The 25,731-nt window shown below is 45.1% G+C and overlaps 1 protein-coding gene across 3 annotated transcripts in view; it reads left to right on the top strand.

Annotated features, from left to right (window-relative positions):
• Positions 1-25,389, top strand: part of SLC24A4 (solute carrier family 24 (sodium/potassium/calcium exchanger), member 4) — a 174,057-nt gene extending 148,668 nt beyond the window's left edge. For all 3 annotated transcript variants that reach the window (XM_011949392.1, XM_011949391.1, XM_011949390.1), the window contains exons 13-17: positions 12,003-12,169; positions 16,236-16,350; positions 20,812-20,924; positions 21,336-21,401; positions 22,612-25,389. In XM_011949392.1, coding sequence (XP_011804782.1) covers positions 12,003-12,169; positions 16,236-16,350; positions 20,812-20,924; positions 21,336-21,401; positions 22,612-22,764 — 614 coding nt within the window. In that variant the 3' untranslated portion in view covers positions 22,765-25,389. The remainder of the gene's footprint in view (positions 1-12,002; positions 12,170-16,235; positions 16,351-20,811; positions 20,925-21,335; positions 21,402-22,611) is intronic.
• Positions 25,390-25,731: the final 342 nt, after the last annotated feature.

Below are 25,731 nucleotides of genomic sequence, written 5' to 3'. Positions count from 1 at the left end.
GCACATTCTAAATGGGTGAATTTTATGATATGTTAATTATATCTCAGTTGCTTTTAACTGGAGTTATTCTAGAGTGGTGGTTCTCAAAGTGTAGTCCTGGGACTGTCAGCATCAACTGCACCTGGGAACTTGTTAGAAACACAAATTCTTGGAACTCCCTTCTCCTCTAGTCCTGCCAAATCATTGTGAGTGTGGTGATCTAAAAGGTTTTCCGGGCATTCTGACTTACACTCAAATTTGAGAACCATTGCTTCGGAATCTCTGCTGTCCAGGTCATATAAGTGCTCTGAGCTCCCAGGCCCATGCAAATCTACTCTACATCATCCAGTGATGCATGCATCCCTGCAAACCACAGGTTAACCACTCCCTTAATTGGAATATGGAATTCATTCACTGTCCACATTAATTTGCTTGAGGTTTTTCATCAGCAACTGCATCTATTCTTAATTTTTTTTCTCCAGTCTGATTAGCCATCTGTTTTGTTACAGTTCGTTTCAAGACTTTTTTTTCACATAATTAAATTGTAATTTTCTACTTCAAAAGAGAAATCTGAGAGCTTAGTAAAAGACATGACAGCAGCCCTCCTTTCTCTTGTTGATGTTTGTGTGTCAATCAGAGTCTGTGTTGAACATTTCACTCCAATATTGCACCCAACGAGATGGAAGTTGGGGGCCAGGAGAGGTTTCCAGTAGTGTAGGGAGGAATGTCCATCAGTATAGACATTGTCCCATCACCTCTGCAGCTCCCAAAACTGTATTATTTCACACATGAATTAGTCTAGACCCCTAATGTTAAAGAACCCCTATTCAGGCTGGTTTAAGCCAAAAAGTTCACATGGTGGCAGGTTCCCTGAGGAAGTCTGCCTTCTGGCAAGGCTGGACCCAGGGTTCAGAGGAAACGACAAGACACCATCCCTCTCTCTGCATTGCTTTCCCCTGGGTTGGCTTTATCCCTGTGTTGGCTTTCCTCCATCTAAGCTTACATCCCACTGGGTTAGCCCCATGCACAGATGGTGCCTCTGTCTCTTAAGTTAAGGATTGCATTCAGTTGCATGTAACAGAAAACTCAAGTGACAGAGCCTTACACTCAAGGATTTTATTTTTTCTCATGTAACAAGAAGTCCTGAGAGTAGGGAATCCTGCAGCTCTGTCATCAGTATCCCATTACTGTTGTCCATACTCAGTTGGTGGCTTTTGTCCCCGAGGTTGCCCACTGGCCTCTGCAGCTCCAGTGACTCCCTGCTCCTGGCAGGGACAAGGAGGACAAAGGGCAGGAGCCTCATACTACTGGGCCTCATTCTCCTTATCCAGAAGAAAATGACTTTCCTGGAAGCTCCACCAAGTAGACTTTAATTTGCATCTCATTGTCCAGAACTGTCCATAGCCACCCCTACCTGCAAGGAAGCCTAGGATATTAAGATTTTTAGCTGGGAACTTACAGTCTCAAGGAAAAGAGAGTTCTGTTAGTAAGGAGGAAAGGGCAATGGGTATTAGAGGCAGTGATTCTTGGCAGAATTCTGAAGGTTGACCCTTGTTATATTACACAGCCAACCCAGAGCCTATGTAACCCCATAATACCAGGAGGTCTGGAAGTCCTGTGTTGGAGTGCCAGTACCTACAATAGTTGCTAGCCTGGGGAATGAACACACCAAATATTATGGCATACATGATTAGCCAAGCTTGACCCTCATGCCCACCCAGACATCAAGGAGGGGAGTCCGCCCTGTCTAAACTACATGAATTTAATGTGGAATAGAGGGTTGATTCCCTAAAGGAAAATTGGCGTGCTGTTACCATTAAAGGGGAATGGATGCTAGCCAGATGAGAACAATGAATGCCCTCTACAACCTAGAATTGCCCCAAATCTTGAGAGACCAGTTCACATTAGCAAAGCTCTCAGTTGGCTGATGTATAGACCTGAAAGTCACTTTATGAAGTTAACAGTAGGTTTTAAGTCTGTGTTCTTATTTTCTGTATTCTTGATGCTCTGGTATCTGAGGCCTCCCTGCCTGGGGAGAAACCGCCCTTCCCAGGGCCCTTGAGTTCTTGTAGATAACAAACGGCTGCCTGCTGGGAGCATGACTTTCATGTGCAAAACAATCAATCCAAAGCTGTACTCTGAACTGCCTCCTCCATCTGGCTCTTATACTCTAGGAGGCAACATTCCTCTCTGCCTTAGTCATCCCAGGGCAAGGTACAGACAACCAGGTTCAGCCCCAGAGCTCCCTGAAGTTATTCAGTTCTCTTTTTAAAAATGTTTCATTTCCATAAGTTGTGGGGGAACAGGTGGTATTTGGTTACATGAGAAAGTTCTTTAGTAGTGATTTGTGAGATTTTGGTGCACCCATCACCCACGCAGTATATACTGCAATTTGTCATCTTTTATCCCTCACCCCTTCCCACCCTTTCCCCCCGAGGCCCCAAAGTCCACTGTATCATTCTTACGCCTTTGGATCCTCATAGCTTAGCTCCCACTTATGAGAACATATGATGTTTGGTTTCCATTCCTGAGTTACTTCACTTAAAATAATAGTCCCCAATCCCATCCAGGTTGCTGTGAATGCCATTAATTCATTCCTTTTTATGACTGAGTAGTATTCCATCATATATATATATATATATATATGTATACACATATATACATACATGTATGTGTGTGTGTGTGTGTGTGTGTATATATATATATACACACCACAGTTTCTTTATCCACCCATTAATTGATGAGCATTTGGGCTGGTTCCACATTTTTGCAATTGCAAATTGTGCTGCCATAAACATCTGTATATAAGTAGCTTTTTCATATAATGACTTCTTTTCCTCTGAGTAGATACTCAGGAGTAGGATTGCTGGATGAAATGGTAGATCTACTTTTTGTTCTTTAAGGAATCTCCACACTGTTTTCCGTAGTGATTGTCCTAGTTGACATTCCCAGCAGCCTGTAGAAGTTACTCAGTTCTAAGGCTGCATACTCACCCTCCCTTGCCCCGTGGAAGCCACAATAAAGGCTTTTGCCCACGCTTGCCTCTCACTCCTTGTGCCTTCTCACCAGCACTGGTGCTTCCTCATGTGGCCCCATGTGGCACACCCTGCCTCCTGTTTCTAGTTTTTGTGAGTACAAAACCTTTTTTTTTTCCATGACCATCATTTCTATACCTCTGTGTCTTACCATACCCGATTAAAACAAATTCTGGCTACATTTAAAAACACATTAGATGTGGGTTTGGCAAACAGTGTGCATTTGAGCATGAACTTAGGACTTGAGGACTTGAAAGCAGAACCTTCAGGATGTTGCTAGGACTCAGAAATCTGTGTGTGAACAAGCCCCCCAGGTGATGTGGCTGTTCAGTTGGTTTTGAGAACAGCTGGTTTAGTCTCAGTCTCTCATTTGGAGGATGAGGAGGCCAAGGCCCAGCCTGGTGGGCAAGTCTGCTTGGGAGACCGAATCCTGGGGCAGGAGGTTGCATGATGAGCTCAGAATTAAATCAAGGAGCGAGATGCTCTTGGCTAGCATGGACTGAAGAGCCTCTCCCTGCTGCCCTGCTGTTTCTGTCTTCATAACTCTATTGCTTAGGACTCTCTGGTTACAAGTATCAAAAATTAGCTAGATCTTGGTTTCAGCAGGAAAGGAGACTTTATGAGAAAGATACAGAGGTGTTTCCTGGAGCCAGGGCAGAGGTGTGGATGAGTCTGAGGACAACTGGAACCAGGAAATGTGATTGGACAGCCCCTATCTCCCCATGCTCATCTCTGTCCCTCATTCATCTCCTGCCCCTCAGACCTGCTGCCTCTGCCTCTCCTCTCCTGATTTCACAGTTTTAGCCACATGCACATGTTGAAATTGGTTCCAATTTCAGCATCCTCAGGGACAGGCTCTGACTGACTCAGTCTGATTAGAACTACCCTTGGGCTAGTCACAGGCAGGAGCAGAAACGTGCCTGGGAGAAAATATCCCCTCATCAGGGGAGCTGGGCTGGTTCTGCCAGAGGTGTCCTGGGATTCTTACTGAATCAGAATTCTTGTACCCAGGCACCTCTGTAGGCACCATCAAAGCCTGGGACAGTTTTCAAGGCTGTCCATGCCTCTTTACCTTGATCGAGTGCAACTGGGTTCTCTAACTTTTCCATTCCAGTCATATTTCCTGGTCATCTGGTCCCTTGGTATAAGTTCAGGAAATATCTAACTTTATCAGCATATTATGTGGGGCTTCTTTGCTGCTAATGAGCTTTCAAATGGTGATGATCACATTCATTATGTGGGGTTTTAAAAACATGTTATGTTCAGATTATCTTTTCCTGATTCTGAGGGAGCCCTTATAGCCTCCCATGCATTTAATATGTGTTGAGTTCTGCCATGGGTCAGGGGCTGGGCTGGGGGCTCTGCTGTCTTCCACAGCCGTGCAAGAATCCAGCAGGCCCCTGCCTGCAAGGGGCTTCCAGTCTAGCTTCAGAACTCATACAAGTGACTTTCTTCCAAGCCAGACATTGAGAGCTTTGGGCTGACAGCTCCATGCCATGTTTGTTTTGTTGTTGTTTTCTTTTGAGACAGAGTCTCGCTCTATCGCCCAGGCTGGAGTGCAATGATATGATCTCGGCTCACTGCAACCTCCACCTCCTGGGTTCAAGAGATTCTCCTGCCTCAGCCTCCCAAGTAGCTGGGATTACAGGCACCCGCCACCACGCTTGGCTAATTTTTGTGTATATGTATATGTGTGTGTGTGTGTGTGTGTATATTTTTTTTTTTTTTTTTTTTGAGATGGAGTTTTGCTCTTGTTGCCCAGGCTGGAGTGCAATGGCACGATCTTGGCTCACCACAACCTCCGCCTCCCAGGTTCAAGCGATTCTCCTGCCTCAGCCTTCCCAAGTAGCTGGGATTATAGGCATGCACCACCAAACCCAGCTAATTTTGTATTTTTAGTAGAGATGGGGTTTCTCCCTGTGGGTCAGGCTGGTCTCAAACTCCCGACCTCAGGTGATCCGCCCACCTCGGCCTTCCAAAGTGTTGGGATTATAGGCGTGAGCCACCACACCTGGCCTACATATATATATATATTTTTTTAGTAGAGACGGGGTTTCACCAGTTGGCCAGGCTGGTCTCAAACTCCTGACCTCAAGTGATCCACCTGCCTCGGCCTCCCAAAGCACTAGGATTACAGGTGTGAGCCACTGCACCCAGCCTATATCTGAAACTGTGTCTGTATTGATATATGGCCCTGAGAGTAATGGTAAGATGTGCCATTTACTGAGACTCTTCTGTGAACTCCTATTGACAAATAGTATCATATTCCCAAGTCCCCAGTGTACTGTTGTCACCCCCATTTTACAGTAAGGAAATGAGTTTCATGAGGACTGCTGGCCCAATGACCCACAGCTGATGAGCTAGTCAACTGGATTTGAACCAAATCAGATGCCAGAGCTTTACCATTGCTTGCCTTGTCTTTGGCCTTTGAGCACTGGGCTTCAAAATGCAGAACAATTAGGTAACATGGCAGTAAACAAAACACCCAATTATGCAGAGCAGGCTGTTAGAATACCACCTCCTGCTAATTGTATGGTCCACACTGGTGCAGAAGGCACCAGGAGCTGTTACCAGCTATGTTTGCAACCCAGCCGGGAGAGGTAGAGATGGCAGATTCAAGCAGTAAGGCTATGGGGTCAACTTGGGTAGAGTTTCAATAATTCATAAATTCTTAAAAAGCAAAGCATTTACAGAAGGGAGAGGTCACCATGGGCTGGCAGGGTTAACAGCTTTTCAGAAGAGTCAGAACATTGGGGAGGCTGAAGAGAGACCAAATGGATGGAAGGCTGAGGGTTGAGAGGATTGCATAGCACTAGCAATGGAACAGAGACCAGCACGAGCACAATGGAAGGTTTCCACACTATGACCATGACCTACAGGAATATTTTATACACGTACCTGGAAATATAAAAAGGAAACCAGTTTCCTGGAATAATATTGAACTCTCACTATGTACAGGAACTCTATTTTCTCCTTTTTTAAAAAAAAGAAAATGCTGGTTGCCCTTCACTAAATTGATTTCACCATTCTCTCCTGGATCTCATCCAACAGTTGAAAAACACAGCAATAGAATGGGTCGGTTGAAGCATTGTTTCTTAGGGAACAATGGTGGGCCATGATACCGGCCACTTGGGTGGGGCCAGACGGGGGTTGATGTTGAAACTGATGCAAAACCCATACTAGGCAAGAAAAAGACAAACACCTCATGCAATTTGGTGTCTGGGAACATGAGAGCATTATCCTTCTGCTGTGGCATTTGTATATACCCTCAAAGACGTTCCTGGGCATTGAAGTGTCCAGGGTTACAATTCCCTAAAGCGAATTCTTCCTCTACATACGGAGTTTTCGGTCAATTCTAGAAATGCCCTAGGCCTTCCTCAGCAACCTAGATGAGTTGGGATGTGGACTCACAGGAGAAAAGCCTGGAATTTTGGACAAACCAATCAAGGCAGGAAAACTTTTGGCCATTTGTGCAGGGACTACAAGCTACAGAAAGGTGTATATAGAGAAAGATCTAGAAAGAGATCGATGGATTTGCTGATTTCAAGCTAACCATATTCTGTTGGCTAATTATTATAAGCAGCTGAATTTTTTTTTTTTCTTTTTAGTAAAGTACTTTCAATGATTTAGGAAGATTCTAGCACAAATATTACAGAGCAAACACAGCTAGTGCCAGTCTACTTTGCAAATTTTTAAATTGAGATATAATGTATATGCCATAAAATTCACCCTCAGAAACTGTAATTCGTGGTTTTTGCTATATTCACAGAGCTGTGCAGCCATCACCAATATATAATTCTAGAATATTTTTATTGTCCCACTTTCATAGTCCCATGAGCATGATTGTCCATTCCTCTTCTCTTCCATCCCCTGGCAACCACTAATCTACTTTCCGTCTCTATGAATTTCCTATTCTTGACATTTTATATAAATAGAATCTATCAATATATGGCCTTTTGTGTCTGACTTCTTTCACTTTGTGTAGTGTTTACAAGATTTGTCCGTGTGGTACCATGTATCAGTACTGTGTTCCTTTTTATGGTTGAATATTATTCCTTTGTATTTATATACCACATTTGGTTTATCTGTTCATCACTTGGTTAATATTTGGGTTGTTTTCATTTTTTGCTATTATAAATAATACTGCTGTGAACATTTGAGTAAAAGTTTTTGTGTGGACATATGTTTTCATTCCTTTTGGGTAGAACTAGGAGTAGAATTTCTGGGTCAAACTCTTTGAGAAACTGTCAGACTGTTTTCCAAAGCAGCTGAACCATTTTACATTCCTATCAGCAATGTATGAAGGTCCCTATTTTCCCGCACCCTCACCAATACTTGTTATTTATCTTTTTTATTCTAGTAATACTTGTGGCTGTGAAATCGTCTTGAGTTACATTTTCCTAATGACCATTTTCTTTGGAGAACTGCCCATTCACTTTGCCTTTTTTAAGAAAATTGGGTTTTTTAAATTGTTGAGTAGTAAGAGTTTTTAGATAATATTTTGGATATATTTTGGACAATAGACCCTTATCAGATATATTATTTGCAAAATATTTTTTTCCGTTCAATAGGTAGTATTTTCACAGTCTATCTTTTCCTTTTTTTTCATTTTTGTTATTGTTGTTTTGTTTTTCCAGACAAGGCCTCACTCTGTTGCCCAGTGCAATGGCAATCACAGCTCACTGCAGCCTCCAACTCCCAGGCTAGAGCAATCCTCCCACCTCAGCCTCCCAAGTAGCTGAGACTAAAAGGCCATCATGCCCAGCTAGTTTTTGTATTTTTGTAGAGATGAGGGCTCACTATGTTGCCCAGGCTGGTCTTGAACTCCTGACCTCAACCAGTCCTCTCGCCTTGGCCTCCCAAAGTACAGGATTATGGGCATGAGCCACTGTGCCCAGCCTTTCTCCTCTCTCCCTCCCTCCCTCCCTTCCCTCCTTCCTTCCTTCCTTCCTTCCTTCCTTACTTACTTACTTACTTCCTTTCTTTTTTTTTTTGACACAGCCTTGCTCTGTCTCCCGGGCTGGAGTGCAGTGGTGTGATCTCAGCTCACTGCAACCTCTGCCTTCTGGGTTCAAGTGATTATCCTGCTTCAGCCTCCCAAGTAGCTGGGATTACAGGCATGCACCACCACACCTGGTTATTTTTGTATTTTTAGTAGAGATGGGGTTTCAGCATGTTGGCCAGGCTGGTCTTGAACTCCCACCCTCAGGTGATCTCCCCATCTTGGCCTTCCAAAGTGCTGAGATTACAGACATGAGCCACTATGCCCAGCCCCAGCCTTGCTTTCTTAATAGTATTCTATGAATCACAAAAGTTTTTAATTTTGATAAAATATAATTTACTTATTCTTTTGTTGCGTGTGATTTTGGTGTCATTTAAGAAATCATAGCCCAATCCAAGGCCATAAAGAGTTATGCTCATGTTGTTTTATAGTTGTAGATCTTATATTTAGGTCTTAATCATTTTTTATTTAATTTTTGTGTATGGTATAAGATAAAGCACCAGTGTCATTCTTTTGCCTATGGGTATCCAGCTGTCTCTGCATCATTTGTTGAAAAGATTATTGTTTTCCTATTGAATTGTCTTGATACTCTTGTCAAATATCAAGATATTAAATGCCTGGGTTTATTTCTGGATTCAAAATTTGATTTCATTCTTATGCCAGTAAATGTTGAGTCCATAAATAAACACTTAAATATCTGGGTTTATTTCTGGACTCAGAATTTTATTTCATTCTTCCAGTAGCAGTCTCTCCTGATTACTGTAGCTTTGTACGAAGTTTTAAAATCACAGTGTGTAAATTTCCCAGCTTTGTTTTTTTTCTTCAAGATTGTTTTGGCTATTTGGGGTTCCTTATATTTTCATATGAATTTTAGGCTCAGCTTGTCAATTTCTGCTCAGCTACCTGGGATTTTGATAGGGATTGCATTGAATGTATACATAAGTTTGGGGAATATTACCGTCTTTACCATTTTAAGTCTTCCAATTCATAAACATAATTTCTTCTTATTTATTTAGGTCTTCTTTAATTTCTTCCAGTGATGTTTGGTAGTTTTCAGCATACAAATCCTCTACTACTTTTGTTGCATAAATGTTAGGTCTTTAAAATTTTTGATGGCATTGTACATGGAATTGTTTTCTTAATTTTATTTTTGGATTGTTAATGTATAAAAACACAACTGAATTTTGTATATTTATTACGTATCTTACAAATTGGCTGAACTTGTTTATTAGTTCTAATAGTTTTTTATGGGTTCCTTAGAGTTTTCTATATGCAGGATCATGTCATCTACAAATAGGGATAGTTTTACTTCTTTCCAATCTGAATCACTTTTACTTATTTTTCTTGCCTAATTTTCTTGGCTATAATCTCTAGTTCAATGTCGAAGGAATAAGAGCAGATATCTTCATCTTGTTCCTGATTTTGCAGTGAGGTGGGGAGGGGAGGGTTGTAATAGCTTTCAATCTTAATTGTTAAGTAAAATTTTAAATTGCTGCTTCAATCTTGTTTTAAACCTCTTCAGATTTTCTATTCCTTTCTGAGTCAGTTTTGGTAGTTTGTACCTTTGTAGAATTTTGTCTGTTAGAATTGTTCGCAGTATTCCCTAACAGTTTGTTTTATTTCTGTAATGTTCATAGTGATGTCCCTGTTTTGCTCCTGATTTTGGTAATGTGAGTCTTCTCTCTTTTTTTCTTGGTCAGTCTAGCTAAAGGTTTGTCAATTGCATTGATCTTTTCAAAGAGGCAGCTTTCAATTTCTTTGATTCTTTGTATTGTTTTTTATTTTCCATTTCATTTATTTTCACTCTAACCTTGATTTTCTGTTCCTTCCCTCTGCTTTCTTTGGACTTCATTTTCTACTCTTCTTTTACTTTTCTTAAGGAGAAAGTTTTGGTCATTGATTTGAGATCTTTCCCTTTTTTAATATAGGTATTTTACAGCTATACATTCCTTTCTAAGTACTGTTTTCACTATATCCCATAAGTTTTAGTATGTTACATTTTTTTGATTCATCTCAAAGTATTTTCTAATTTTTTTGTGCTTTCTTCTTTGGCCCTTTATTTAGGAGTATGTTATTTCATTTCCCATGTATTAGTGAATTTTCCAGTTTTCCTTCTGTTATTGGTTTCTAATTCTGTTCCATTGTGGTTGGAGAACAGGAGATTGTCTCCTGTTCTAGGGTTTGTGGTTGTTACTCTTTATTATTATTGCTTGTTTAGTGACTTTTCTAAACTAATTGTGTAAAATTCATGTTCTTTGTTGTGTGTGGCCACTGAAGTCTCTGCTAGGTTAGCCTAGAGGTCAGCTAATGATTAGACAGAGCCTTCCCTAGGTTCCTGGATCCAATCATTCTCCCAGTCTTTGCCAAGGGACTCTGTGTGTTTTGGGGCATGCCTCCAACACTCGGGTGGGTAGTTCACAACTCTGCAGTAGCCTTTCCTTCTTATTTGCACAGAGCCTCAGTTAGGCAGAGGTGAAAGCTTACAGCAGTCTCGAGTCTTTCCTGAGCATGTAAAGAACCTTGGGCACAGCTCATGGTCTGTTAGATTCCCAGAGATATCTAGGAGCTTTTCAAAGCCCACTGTGGATGTCTCATTCCCCAGCTTTTCCTTTTATGCTTTTTGGTTAACCTGTTACTTGTCCCAGCTGTCATCTGCCACTTCCGGCAATATGATTTAATAATTGCCTCTAATTGTTTTCAACAAACACATCCAAGAAAAACGCTATTCACACTGGGTAAGCTCAGATTCTGGTAAAATAAAGGCAGCCTTGAAAGTGGAGTCTTCTAGGCAACCATCAGACAGGTCAAATAATAACAATTCTATGGGAATGAACTTGGGAGGTCCTCCAACCTTGTTCTGCCCCTCTGGTGGCTGCTAGCCTGCTGTTTTTCAATGTGGTTGTGTGCTGCTAGATTTCAAGGTTACTCCAGACCTGGCAAGAAGGAGTAAAAATAGGGAAAGTTAAAACTCCACAGAGTTCACTGTTCTTACTTACTGTCCAACTGATTTTTTTTTAAATAGACGTTCCCTGGATTGCTGCAAACCTTAGGTTAATTCCAGAGCTCTGAAAAAGTTGATTCTGACAATTTTTTGCTGTTGTTCTCGAGGCTTCTATAAAAAATAAAAATTGCAGAAGTCCTTCCTCTACCATTTCATTGACGAGCAGGCCAGTTTTTAACCTGCATGTGCACACCTATATTCAGTGGCTTATTAAGGAAACTATGCTTACACTCAATGGCTTATGAGGCCTCTTTTCCTCCGTTGAATTGTTTCTGGATTCCCTTGGTAGGGCCCAGTGAGATGTGGACTGCCAGCCAGGGCACACGTTTAGTCTTGCACCAGTCTTGACTACATGACTTTGGGACAAAGGAATTGAGATTTCCAAAGCACCTGCTGTGTGCCAGGCCCCGTGTGCTGGGTATTTTACGTACACTCTGTCACATCATTCTTGCAACAACCAAGAGATAACTTTCTCATTTAACAGATGAAGAAACCAATAAGATGCAAAGCACTTAGCACTGTGCCCATAGCACATGGCAAATGCTGAATGTGTTGATTATTGCTGCCCTGTTGTTGTTACGTGTAAGCTATTACTGTCAGAGGAGGAAGTAGAGTTGCGATTCTCAAGGTGCTTTGGCATCCAGTCCAGGGCTGTCTGATTCCAAAGCCCAACCATAACTTACATCCCCATTCCAGCGCCTCTGGGTGAGTCTGTTCCCACTCTGGACCTCACTTTCCTTATCCTGTCAAATGAAGGATTTCGAATGACTTAAGTTATTCAAGCAACAAACACTTACTAAATTGTCTTGCCACTTCCAGGGTGACAATATGGAGTTCTGTGATTCTGCAAGGTTAGTTGCCTAGAGTCACATCGGTGGCATTCTCTTATTTAGCTTGAAGACTAAACCGACAGGTAGACTGGCAGGTGTGTTACCCAGTGTGTTTCTCTCCCCCTCCTTTCTCACTCTGCCCCTTCCCCCTGCAGAGGCCAGAGGGGACAAGGTCAAGTGGGTGTTCACCTGGCCCCTCATCTTCCTCCTGTGCGTCACCATTCCCAACTGCAGCAAGCCCCGCTGGGAGAAGTTCTTCATGGTCACCTTCATCACCGCCACACTGTGGATTGCTGTGTTCTCCTATATCATGGTGTGGCTGGTAAGTGGAGGGAGCAGGGGGAGGACAGTGTGCACAGCCAGGGAGAGGTGGGGAGCTGAGTTCAAGGCTAACCACAGGTACTGCTATGCCACCTTTGGGCAAGTCACTGGCCTCACTGACCACAGCATATTTCTCAGTAGAAAAGGGTTTGAATGAAGTGCATGACTCTCAGCCAGGTACCCGGGATGCAGACACAGCACAGTGCCTGCGTTTGAGTGTGAGGGAAGGAGACCAGCCTTCACACAGGCAGCCTAAATCACAGTGCTAATTTAGGCAGCCTAAATCACTCTGGTGTTATAGGCAGAGCAATATGACAGGTGGATGATCACCAAGTCCCCTTGGTTTCCAGGGTCCTGAGGGAATGTGAAGGAAGGAGACTGGAGTCAAGGGAGATGAGGCTGAACACAAGGCAGCTTGTTCCATGCTCCTGCCCAGGAATGCTCCTCTCTGCACTGATGTGCTGGATGCTGGTTTAAGTACTTCACATAAACTCTTCCTTATCCTCATAACAGCCCCAAGGGATGGGTGTTATTATCCCCATCTAACAAATGGGGGAAATCGAGGCGTGGAGAAATTGAGTAATTTCCCCAAGGTTACACAGTTAGTGAGTGCTAGAGTTAGGATTAGGACCCAGGTATTGATCTCCTAAGCCCATGATCTCAGCTACTACCGTAAGCTGCCTCTCAGTTTGCTACTGGACTTTTCACATTTCATTGGATGGGAGTTTTACAGGCAGAGAGACATTGGTGTAGCTCCTCATAAGCTCCTCTGGTCACACAGGACAGGTCCCCATATAAACCTTTCATCATCTGGGCTGGGCTGGGTCAGGCCACACAGGAGTCTCCTTCCCCACTTTCTGTGTACCACCTAATGGGATCCCCGCTTCTCCTCCTCATTCCCAGGAGCAAAGAGAGGGGAAGCAGTTCCAGCATGGCTGCAGTTCTGTTGATTGTGAAACTCACTCTCAGCCCCTTACACCCTAGTAATTAGCATCAAGTCCCTTTGTTCTCCTCCTAATGCCTGACACCAGCAGCAGAGAAGGCAAGCGATCTTGATGTGAGAGACAGCAGGGCCAGTAAATGTTCCATGCTGGCCAAGGAGCCACCTTTCCCTTAACTCCAGAGAAACCGTGTTGTTTAGTGGGGAACAAAGGATCCTGGATCACATGAGAACAGCGCTGAATCCCAGTCCTACCTCTTGCAAACTACGGAAGCTGGTGACTCCCTCTATGAAGTGGGGGTGATCATCGCTCTCACAAGGCCATTGGGAGAATGAAAAGACAGCCCAGCACTTTCTAGACATTTGGCCAAATCCTGTCTCTTCCCTCCCCGCAACCCAATCACACCTTCCCCCATCCCTCCCAGAGCATTACTGAGATTCTGAACAGTGTATGGGAGCCATTTTGCCTGTGCTTTCCTGAAATCCTACCCTTTGGCCACCTCCCTCATCTCAGATGCTTCCTCAGGCTGATCAGAGACCTGCCCCAGCCTCTGTGAGTGTCCTTACACCTACTCGTGCAGCAGCCCTCCTGTCCCTGTGGCAGAGCCTCCCCAAGACACCAGCTGGTGGAAGGCACTGCCCCCAGCCTGCTCCCCTTCTCCCTTTCTCCTGGTACCTGCTTAGAGTTCTGTATCCCAAAAGAAAGCCCAGGATGGACTCTGATTGTGTTTTAGTCAATGAAACAAGTCATGTAACTCAGGAGGGGCAGAACAACTCCAAGCCTTCAGGACCCCAGCATCTGCCCCAGCCCCAGACACACACACTTGGAACACCTTGGCCTTGGTTCAGCTGAATGCGGGACATGGGAACACTTGAATATTCAAGTCCCCCAGGACCTCATTCATGTCCCTCCTGACCACTCTCTTTCATACACTGCTCCCAGCCCAGAACAGTTTGGTTAGACCGTGTCAGAAGCATCCAGTAGTTAGCCACTTATTGAAACCAACAGCCAATTAGGTAACAGTCGGATGATCATGAGCATCACTGAATAATACACAGTTTGGCCACTAAGCAGTGCGATTTCTTATAGTGCCTTTTTTGTGTTGAATTAGTGTTGCATACACTATACCCAATTTCAACCTAATCTTACTTCATCTTGTTCAGGTATTGTGATTTGAGTTTGCAGCATGGCTGATTGCTCATAACAGGAAATATTAGCCATTTTCACCATGAGATGCAGCAGTGCTGTTTCCATGCTTCCATAATGAAGATTAAAGTCTCCATAACCCACTCCATATGGGGGATGAGGAAGAAGAGTTGGAATTAGTTACTATCTAAACTTCCTAGAGGCTGGGTGTGGTGGCTTACACACCTGTAATCCCAGCACTTTGGGAGGCCAAGGCAGGAGGATCACTTGAGCCCAGGAGTTTGAGACCAACCTGGGCAACATAGCGAGACCCTGTGTCTACAAAAAATTTAAAAATTAGGCCGGGCGCGGTGGCTCAAGCCTGTAATCCCAGCACTTTGGGAGGCTGAGATGGGCAGATCACGAGGTCAGGAGATCGAGACCATCCTGGCTAACATGGTGAAACCCCGTCTCTACTAAAAAAATACAAAATACTAGCCAGGTGAGGTGGCGGGCGCCTGTAGTCCCAGCTACTCGGGAGGCTGAGGCAGGAGAATGGCGTAAACCCGGGAGGCGGAGCTTGCAGTGAGCTGAGATCCGGCCACTGCACTCCAGCCTGGGTGACAGAGTGAGACTCCGTCTCAAAAAAAAAAAAAAAAAATTCGCCAGGCGTGGTGGCATGCACCTGTAGTTGCAGCTACTCAGGAGGCTGAGATGGGAGGATTGCTTAAACCTGAGAGGTTGAGGCCACAGTGAGCCATGGTCAATCCACTGCACTCCAGCCTGGGCTATGGAGCAGAGCAAGATCCTGTCAAAAAAAACAAAACAAAAAAACAAAAAAACACCTCCCTAGAAAAAGATGACAATCAGAGAATGAAAGCTATGCCTTAAGTGAGTTGGATGTGCAATTTTTAAATTTTCTGAATAGAATTAAAGGCCAGTTCATCTTCAGATTTTAAAGAAAGGATCCAGTGATTTCTCTTACTGAAGTGTATTCCCAAAACAACATTACAAGTGAAAAAAAAAAAAGCATTTCATGACATTTGGGTGGGTGTGAGACTCAGGAACATCAAATTAATGAATATGTGAATTTCTTCTCTAGTTATAGAAAATAACCATGTGATTAAATCAGTTCTGCTAATTATCAATGAGACAGGACACCACCTTGATGTATAAACCCCACCCATGTTTCTTAAACCAGGATCCTGGGGTCACAGGAACCACTTTACTGGGGCACTCTTACCTATGGGTTTGAACTTCAGACAGTCTCAGTTTGGGGGACTAGAATGGCCTTGACAGTAAAAGTCTGTAAAGAAGGCAGTGCCCATTGTAGCCTTGATCTCTGCCTATGCAAGGCGTACCCACCTGAGCACCCTGCGCTTACTTTCACTATGTCCTGGCGAGGCTCCAGCAAGCAGTGAAGGCCCACCTGTCCATCCCCTACACCCCCACCTTTTATTAATACATCTCTCACCCTCAAGGCTTTGGAAGAATGATTCTTGAATGTCAGTATCAAAAGGGAGAGGCCTTGGAAATGGATTGTCCATTTCCTCAGAACACTTGTGCAGTTGGAGAAACTGAGGACCAAAGAGAAGACATGACTTCTGTAAAGTCATGCAGATAGGGCAGAGCCAAAACCAGCCCCCAAGGCCCCCAAGGCCTCCAAGGACTTGAATCTGTTTCCTTGTCTGAAGCCTGAGTGTCAGAGGGCTCAGAGGGCCTGGGCATGGAGTCCAGGGTAAAGCAGGGTTCATATGGCATCCCTGGTCCTGAGCACTCTGGATGGTATGTGCACACTCAAGACCTTCCTTCCTTCCATCCTTCTGTCTTTTGGCTTCTTAGCCTCGTAGTTCAGTGTTGTTTTGTTTTGTTTTTAAAAGAGGCAGCCCCAGTAATTCCAAAATCACCATTTCCTACGCTTACAGTGTCTCTAATACTTGGAATATTTCTTTAGTCCACACACTGTTGTTTGAGTTCATGTCTCCAACCCCCATTCTGCAGGTGACTATTATCGGATACACACTTGGGATCCCAGATGTCATCATGGGCATTACTTTCCTGGCAGCAGGGACAAGTGTTCCAGACTGCATGGCCAGCTTAATTGTCGCGAGACAAGGTATGGATTATGCCCCAGCTCTCACAGTCATGCAGTGCAGGCTGCTGCATCCGCATCTCTGCCTGACTTATAGTTGACCAAGTTGTGGCTCTTATGACTGGCAGTTGTCAAGTCCTACTATGGAGAAAAACTGTGACATCTAGAAAGCATCATTTATTAGATTCCATCCACGGAGAGAATGCTACCAAGATGAACTCCAGACCTCTATCTAGAAGCTTTTGCTAGAGTGGTTGTTTAAAAACAAAAATGTTCTGAGGTCAGCAGTCAATGTGAGATTGAACAGAGGCCAAGTCCAAACTTTATACAGCAAATGAGCTAATAACAAGAAATATTCTGGTCCAAGAAAGGCAAAGCATGGGCATCCTATACATCCAACTTCCCCATTCTTCTTCTGACCTCTAGAATGTGTATAATATTTTGGTTGGTTTGGTGGTTTTTGTTTTGGGCTTACTACATGGCATGGGCTGAGCAACACAAGGAATGAGTGTATGAGCTTTGATGGTGGAACAAAAGAGCTGTAACAAGAGCAGGTTTTACTGACTTCCCCTTTTCTGCTAGCAAGGTAGCATCCCAGCATGGACATCCACAGATCTTCCTCGCAGCGCAGAGTTTGAAAGTATAGGGATGGGGATGGGTGAATAATGGCGTAGAATCTCACAGGAGACAGGAGAAAAGAACAGTGCCCAAAGAGAACGGTTGGCTTTGAGGGACAGGACATTTTATTCCTCCAAGATGAAGGGTTGATTGGTTGGTTAGTGAGTTGTGCCTGAGAAACCACGAGATGAGGGGAAAGGAAGAGTGGGAGTATGTTTTCTGGTAGGCAGGGCCCTTACAGAGAATGGGGACAGTTAGGGACAGCAGCTGAGGGAGGAATGGAATTTAACTGAGTGACCTTTGATGTGAGCATGTTAGTTCCCTAGGGAGTCATAAGAAAGTGCCACAACAGGGTGCCTTAAAATGACAGAAGTTCATTGTCTCACAGCTCTGGCAGCTAGAAGTCTGAAAGCCAGGTGTCAGCAGGGCCATGGTCCTTTGAATGCTCTAGGAGAGGACCCTTCCTTGCCCCTTCCTAGCTTCCAGTGGTCGCGCAATCCTTGGGTCTCCCTGGCTTGTAGCTGCATCACTCTAATCTCGGCCTCTGCCTTCATACTGCATTCTTCCCTTGGTATGTCTGTGTTGACTTCCTTCTCCTCCTCCTCCTCCCCCTCCTCCTCCTCTTCATCCTCCTCTTTTTCCTCCTTCTCCTTCCTTCCTTCCTTCCTTCCTTCCTTCCTTCCTTCCTTCCTTCCTTCCTTCCCTCCCTCCCTCCTTTCCTCCTCCTCCTTCTTCTTCCTCTTTTTTTTTTTTTGTGATGGAGTCTCACTCCGTCACCCAGGCTGGAGTACAGTAGCATGATCTTGGCTCACTGCAGCCTCTGCCTCCTGGGTTCAAGCAGTTCTCCTGCCTCACCCTCCTGAGCAGCCAGGACTACAGGCAATCGCCACCACACCCAGCTACGTTTTGTATTTTTAGTAAAGACAAGGTTTCACCATGTTGGCCAGGCTGGTCTCAAACTCCTGACCTTAAGTGATCCACCTGTCTTAGCCTCCCAAAGTGCTGGGATTACAGGCATGAGCCACTGCACCCGACAGACTTCCTCCTTCTTATAAGGATATCAGTCATCAGATTAGAACCCACCCTAATTCAGTATGACCTTACCTTAATTTGAGTACATCCTCAAAGACCCTATTTCCAAATAAAGTCACATTCACAGGTTCCAAATGGACATGAATGGGGATGGGGTACTCAGCCAAGTACAATGAGTACAAGGAAAGTTGGTGAGCATCAGGGGCCCAGCCGACGTTCAGCGACATGAACTTGGTGGGATTCAGTCATGCCAGCTCCAGCAGTGCACAGATGACAAGTTCATCCCTAGTCAGAGTCGGCTGTGTGGACACAGTGGAAGGTCAAGGGACAAGGGAATGTGCAGTTTAAACAACTGGCCCTGGAGTTCAGGCTAGGGAGGGATATCAGGATGCTGGAAGTTTAAGGGCTTGCAGGAATGGGGGGTGTCCCAATAAGGTCAACAAAGGGTCTCTTTTAGGACCAAGGGACAGATGAGTCTCTGAAGCAGCACATCATTTCAGAGTGGCTACAGTGAAATGTAGAAGCACAGAAACTTCTGTACTTCTCTGAGGACTCCCAGCCGCTGCGCCTCACTTCATGCTCCCAGCTACGCTGGGCTGGGAGGAGGAAGGGTGAGGCCAGGAGTGGGGGTGTGTAATTGTCCTCAGGGTAACATTGATATGATTGACAGGGACTCCAACAAAAATGGTTAAAAATAGCTTCCTGGCTGGGCGCAGTGGCTCATGCCTGTAATCCCAGCACTTTGGGAGGCCCAGGTGGACGGATCACCTGAGGTCAGGAGTTCGAGACCAGCCTGGCCAACATGGTGAAACCCTGCCCCTACCGAAAATAAAAGAAATTAGCCAGGCATGGTGGCGCATGCCTGTAATCCCAGCTACTCGGAAGGCTAAGGCAGGAGAATCGCTTTAACCCAGGAGGTGGATGTTGCAGTGAACCACTCCATTCCAGCCTAGGTGACAGAGGGAGATTCCGTCTCAAAAAGAAAAAAAAATAGCTTCCTGATGACAAAAGATCCAGGAACCCCTATTCAGAGCCTTCTGTACAAACCAGGAGGCCATGCAGCGTGTGCTTTAACCACAGGCACCATATCCTGGCCTCCCTCCAGGCCCCCAGCACAAAGTGTGGTCCTAGCCCAGGGCATCAGCTTGACCTAGGAGTTTATGAGGAACGCAGACTCCCAAACCCTGCTCCAGATCCACTGAAGGAGAATCTGCATTTTCACAAGACCTCCAGGTGATTCCTGTGCTCACTAAAGTTTGAGTCACACTGCCCTAGAAGTCCTCAAAGGCTCACACAGCTGCCGGCAGCCCCGTTTGTGCAGAGCGGGAAGTCCACCAAACCTGAGACCCACTCATCCCCTCCTCTGCAAACTCAGGCACCTTTCTACCCTCCTGACCTGCTGGAGTGCCTGCCTCTTCACCAGGTGCAACTAACTGAGCCACAATAGTTGCTGCACGTTCCTGCATCTTACCAGACACTAAGAGACCAGATGTCCAGTTTCCCAGAGACGCCACCCCTAACAGGACTAAGCTGCCGAGATTTTGCAGTCACTCAAAACAGTGCCTGGGGCAGGCTGGGAGGAGGATTGTAAGGGGTCAACAGATGACAGCAACAAGCAGTGGAGGAAGAGGTGACCTAGCTATGCAACATAGGTGGGCTGGCGGTCGAACAGAGATGGGCTGCCTGTGTGGGTGCCAATCTGAGTTGGCTGCCATACGTCCCAGCTACCAAAGCAATGTTGTGGTTCTAGGCATTTGTGTTTCAGGTTTGTTCATTCCAAAAACATGCGTATGTGTGCCAGGTTAGGATAGTGGTGTGGAAGTATGGCTTAATGGCCGGGTTAGGGCAGATTCCAGCCAGTATGAATCTTACTTATAAAAGTTTGCTTTCTTAATTATATGCCTCTCCAGTTACTAACTTCCTGATTGTGTGGCTAGCTGGATACTGGACAGCTGGACAGGAAGGGGAAGGATGAGGACATGAGCCCCTGCCTCTGATATGCTTCTAGCCTTGTTGGGGAAAGAGAGCTCACCCTTCAGAAACTAGCAGGGAATAAAATCGATGTCCTATGATCCCAGCCTGGGTCGTGGGTACTGTTGCCTGGGTCTCAAATATGTTTCAAGGCTTGGTAAAAAGGATGCTGGACCAGGTGACCTTGGGCACATCCCAAGCCTGTTTCATCTTCTGTCACATGAGGTGATGCCCCACTCCGACCTCCAGCCCAGGGTAGCTGGAAGCATGAAGTGAGGCACAGCAGCCGGGAGTCCTCAGAGAACATCAGCTGATGAGCCCGGCAGGAGAGATCATGCAGGGCCCCACATGCATCTGCTAGGCTGTCATTCCCACAAACCGGGTGCTGTAAACAATGGAAATGTATTATCTTGTGGTTCCGGAGGCCAGAAGCCTGAAGGAGAATCTGTTCCAGGCCCCTCTTGCCTCTCTGTCCTTGGCTGTCTTCATCTTTGCCCAGGTTCTTCCTGTGTGTCCAAATTTCTCCTTTTTATAAGGACACCAGTCATATTGGATTAAGACCCTAATGACCTCATTTTAATCTGTTACCTCTATAAAGACCCAATCTCCAAATAAAGCCACATTCTTAGGTACTGAGGGTTAGAACTTCAACATATTAATCTGGAGGGTTACAGTCAACCCGTAATTGTCCCCTTTAGGCTTGAGGAAGGGCACGGATCCCTGGCCTTACAAAAATGTTTAGAAATGTAAGATCCTTGCAGAAGGAATTCCTTTCCAAGGAATGGCACTGATAGAACAGTTAGGAGAAAGAATACAGGCTTCTGGTGACCTGCTCTTATAAAATAAATGTGTTGTCCCCTGCAGGCCTTGGGGACATGGCAGTCTCCAACACCATAGGAAGCAACGTGTTTGACATCCTGGTAGGACTTGGCGTACCGTGGGGCCTGCAGACCATGGTTGTTAATTACGGATCAACAGTAAGTTCCTCTCACCTTGAATTGATGTGTTTTACCCAGAAGGATAGTGATGTTGGCCCAGTTCCAGCGAGAGGCTCTGGGAGACGACCTCCTCTTCTCCTTGGCACTCAGACACCCATTTTCCGTGGCAGCTTCTAGAGCACCTTAGGGATGTCTGAACTTCCACTCCTCATCTCAGCCCGCTGGCGTGCCTGTCCCCATCCCAGGCTGTCACCTCAGATGAGCAGGGTTGTGACTTGATTCCATATTTCCCTGACCCTCCATGACCATGTGGTCACCTGTGAACATCTGTGTTTTCCTGACGAGGGAATGCATTGGCCCAGGCAGTGAAAGCCCAGACCCACTGGGATTTCAGGATGGATTGGCTCTGAGCAGTCAAGAGACTCAGGACACGTGTGTTTGATTTTCCAGGTGAAGATCAACAGCCGGGGGCTGGTCTATTCCGTGGTCCTGTTGCTGGGCTCTGTCGCTCTCACTGTGAGTCTTTAAAATTCCAAAACAGATGCCTCAGGCATACTTGATTTTATCTGATTCCAACTCGTCACTTACGTGACTCTGAACATCCCTGTCACTTCCCTTGGTAATGAAGAATAAAGGCAAGAAAATGTAGACATTCATAGACACACCAAGTCCAGTCTTTGCCAAGAACATCGGCACCCTTTCTGTGCTTTTCCTGAGTACATAAGAGGTCCCCAGAGGAAGCGAATTCCATTTCCTTTCTTGCTGCCTGGTCCAGTCCCTCTCTAGTGCCAGTAGGAGAGAGATCCTCCCCTGCACATCTGAGCTGACAAATGGGAGACATGACATGCCTCAGGATAGCACGTCAGAATGATAGAGGCCTCCCTACCCCACGTGCCCAGGTCTGTGCTGAGCACTTGACTTCAGCGTCACTTTATTGTATCCTTACAACCACCCAGTGAGGGAGGAGCTGTTATTCCCATTGCAGAAGAAATCGGGGCTCAGGGGTTAACTTTCCCAAGGTCACAGAATTGGGCAATGGCAAAGCTAAGATTTGAACTCATGACTTTTTACCTGCAATGCTCCAGTGAGGTCCTGGGATCCAGCCCCAGGAAGCCTTGATTGAGGGACAAGGAGGAAGGCAGTGGAAGGAAGGGTAGAAGGGTCAAGGAGAAATGTAAGATAATTCTCTGCTTTAACCCTGTACCCCAAACACACACACACACACACACACGCACGCACGCACGCACATGCAAAGAGAAAGATGGCTCAAGCAGACATTTGCCCAGCCAGGGGTCCATAGGAGCCTTGGAAATTGTGCTAAGAAGACAAGGGAAAAGATCATGGTGCCATGCTCTGAAGCACAGGGGTCATCCAGCTAAAGCCCCCGTTCGTCTCTAGAGAAGGCCTGGGCAATGAGGACCACATGCCTGTGACCAGCTGGGAGGAAGTGACGGGCCTACCTGGGGAGGGCCGGTCCCATGAGGGTGGCTGTTGTGTGTCCCTGAGTCAATGCGGCCGGGCCAGAGACTTGCCCTTTCATGGGGCAAGTCTAAGCCTTCTAGGGTTTATTCTGGTCAAACTGAGGATCATCCTGCAGCACCCCCCTACACTTGCCCACATTCTGCAGAATGTTCTAGGCTTCTTCATTTAGGTATCGCTTTCCAGTAGAAATGCCTTTTGTATTTCTTTGCCCTGCAAGCCCAGTTCCTGCACTCTGTCCTCCCAGGTCCTTGGCATCCACCTAAACAAGTGGCAACTGGACCGGAAGCTGGGCATCTACGTGCTGGTTCTCTACGCCATCTTCTTGTGCTTCTCCATAATGATAGAGTTTAACGTCTTTACCTTCGTCAACTTGCCGATGTGCCGGGAAGATGATTAGCGCTGAGTCGCGGCCCCTGGGAGCTGATCTGGACACCCTGGGACACTGGCGTCCTCCTCTTCCCTCCTTCCCCTACCACAGGTCTCTCCTGCATAGGCAGCCACTGTCCGTTCCTTCACACACTGGAAGGAAGAGCCATCGTGGTCTTTGTCTGGTCACAGGCCAGACTGCTGGGCGTCCTCCTCCTCCTTGGAGTTCCACCCCTGCAAGGCTGGATTCAGGGGCCATTATCTGAGCAGCTTCGAAGATCCCTAGCTGCCAACCACGGAGATGTGTCGAGCATCTCATCTCTCCTGCACACTTTAGTCAGAAGGACTTCTGCATGCAGTTTGTCTTTCTGTTCTGCAGGCAGCCTCAGAAATGAGGTCATTTGTGAGCACGAGATCACATAGGGCAGGTGCAAAATAGGAATGTTGTTCTCAAGTGTCACCTCCGGCCCAGAGGTGGTTCCTTAGGCAGCATGTGCTCCTGGGAGCCTCCAACTTTTGCTGGAAGCACCCACAGTTTGGAAGGGGCAAGACCTCAACCTGTTGGGGTTTAGGGCCCATGATGGCAGACATTCTACCCCTTTTCCTGGAAAAACTGGAGGAATGAAAATATTTTTTTTTCTGCAGAAGAGAGAAAATGAGTGAATATTCTTCTCACTTTTATTGATGCATTCAGAGAATAAGCAATGAAATATTAAACAATGAAACATCATATAGGTTCATCATACTTGAAAACTATCATTCCATATGAAAGGATCATGACACACACCAAAAAGGTAATGATCGTAGAGACACAAATCCTCTGTGCGCCATCTTGCATTGGCACTGAGGTGTTTGGTTTGGAATAGGGAAAAAGGTAAGAGACTAATGTGGAAAGGTGCTAACTCAGAGACTGGAGATTATAGTTTACAGCTGTACTTTCCAGATCTTCTATGTGACACAATGCACTGTCCTTGTGGGTTTGTCATTTATTTGTTAATGCTGTAGTTTCAAAACCACCCTGTTGAAAGGTCCAGTTGTTTATATGCCCAACAAATTTCATAGCCTGCTGAACTGGACTGTGTCAGAAGTGCTGGTTAATTATGCAAGAGAGATTGCCTGAAAAACAACAAATTGCTTTCTGGTTAGCTGAAGGCAAGTGTGAAAATCAGAATTTAGAATATTTAGAGCTAAGCTTCTGGAACCACGTAGTTTACTATATGTGAAAGGCCAAGAATGGGAGGCTGACTCAAAACTAGATAGAAAAATATAAAATAATTTTCGACCACTTCATAGCTCTCAAATATATATTTAAAAGATTTATGAATACAAACCATTTATGGTTTATGGTTTCTAAAAAAGAAAGCACAATTAATTTTATAGAGAGGTTTTTTATTTTTTTAATATTTCTATTGCAAAAGTCTATCCGATTTGATGCACTTTGAATATTGAGATATTTTGCACGGATGAATGTATGGGAACTACCCATGGTGATGTAAGAGGAAAGAACATTTTTTTGTGATTCACCAGACATCGCTTTACACTTGGTGATGAGTTTAAATCCAGTAGCTAATCCCTTCCTGAGACTCAAAGATCGTGACCTGGTTGGAATTTCTGACTGTGCTCTTTAGGGCCTCCGAGTTTCAAAAGGAGGAAGTGTTTGTGCTTGTGTCCCTTAAGTTCCCTGTTGCATGAGCCTGCGACAGGACCTCACCCCCACCACCAGTCTTCTATTTGAGATTCACATCAGTATTAGTATCATAGCTCCACCAAGTTCAGGCTTCTCTTTTTGTTTTTTTTAACCTAGAAATTGGGCTCATGGTCTTCAACTTGAGGACAAGGGTGATTTTCCTAAGAAATCAGCCAAGTGGGAAGGCAGGGACCCTGTAGATTCAGCAGTTATCAACTTTAGCTGCAGGGATTCCAGAGCCCTCGGGACCACTCTGTCCCCTTAATAGCTTAGTTCTCCTGGTTCCTCCCATCTTACAGGCTCATCTGGGTTCCAAAGTGCTTCTGTCCCTGTTTTGATTCTCCAAACTGCCCTGTGAAGTACGTAGGGATTATTCTCCCCACTTAACAGAAAGTAGTGTCTTGGAGAGGTCAAGGGTCTGTAGTTCAATGGCCAGTTATAGCAGAAGAGAGGCCAAGCACCAGTCCATCACCCCTCCCAGGCCAGCCTCTGTAAGTTGGCCACACTTGGGGAGTGAATGTGGGTGTGACTTTACCCTCCTGGTTGGTTCTTACTGTTTGAGTCAAAACCTCATCAATATATCATTGACTCCTGGGTTCCTCAGGTCATTTCCTAGTATCTGTTCCTATCCAATGCCTCTATTTTTTCTTGAAAAAAAGACCAAAAATTATTTTTAGCTATGACAAGGCACAGGCCACATGGCCCCTGATGGCGTCCCTGCTGGTTTTCAATTCTCTGAAGCCTTGTGTAGCTTTCAGAGCATGTGTATCCTAATTACCCTCCTCTTCCTCAGCAGAACCCGTTTGAGATTCTAAATGGATACTCTTAGTCTCTAAAGTTGCAGTTAGAAACTAAAATAATGTTTTTAATATGTAATATGCTCCTCTTGGCTAATTTTCTTTTGACTTTAATGTGCCAATGTAACTTCCTTTAAAGGATCTATGCATTTATTAAATCTAGAAAACTGTATATACACTGTAGGTGGAAAATTCTCTTTTTTAACTAAATATTTTTGCATCACAAGTTTAAAGAATTGCATGATTAATTAGGCCTTCATTTTTAAATTACACTTTCATCACTACGCAGGATTACTTTAGTTTATTCCCAAAGCTCATTAGCATGGGGTAATTACTCTGCTACAGAAATAGGCAATTTAAAAAAATGAATATCGCTCTTCTCATTAGGGGCAGAAAAGAAAAAAAAAACTCATTGTACTCAGATGGAAAATGCCTGTAGAGACAGGAGCAGGTTGTGCCTGTGGACTTCTGGTTTGGAATTTTGCCTCACCAGGTCAAGTGTAGTTAGAGTGGA

Source organism: Colobus angolensis, unplaced genomic scaffold (genome assembly GCF_000951035.1).
Source record: "Colobus angolensis palliatus isolate OR3802 unplaced genomic scaffold, Cang.pa_1.0 Scaffold3, whole genome shotgun sequence".
NCBI lineage: Eukaryota > Metazoa > Chordata > Mammalia > Primates > Cercopithecidae > Colobus > Colobus angolensis.
This window is presented reverse-complemented; position numbering and strand designations above follow the sequence as displayed.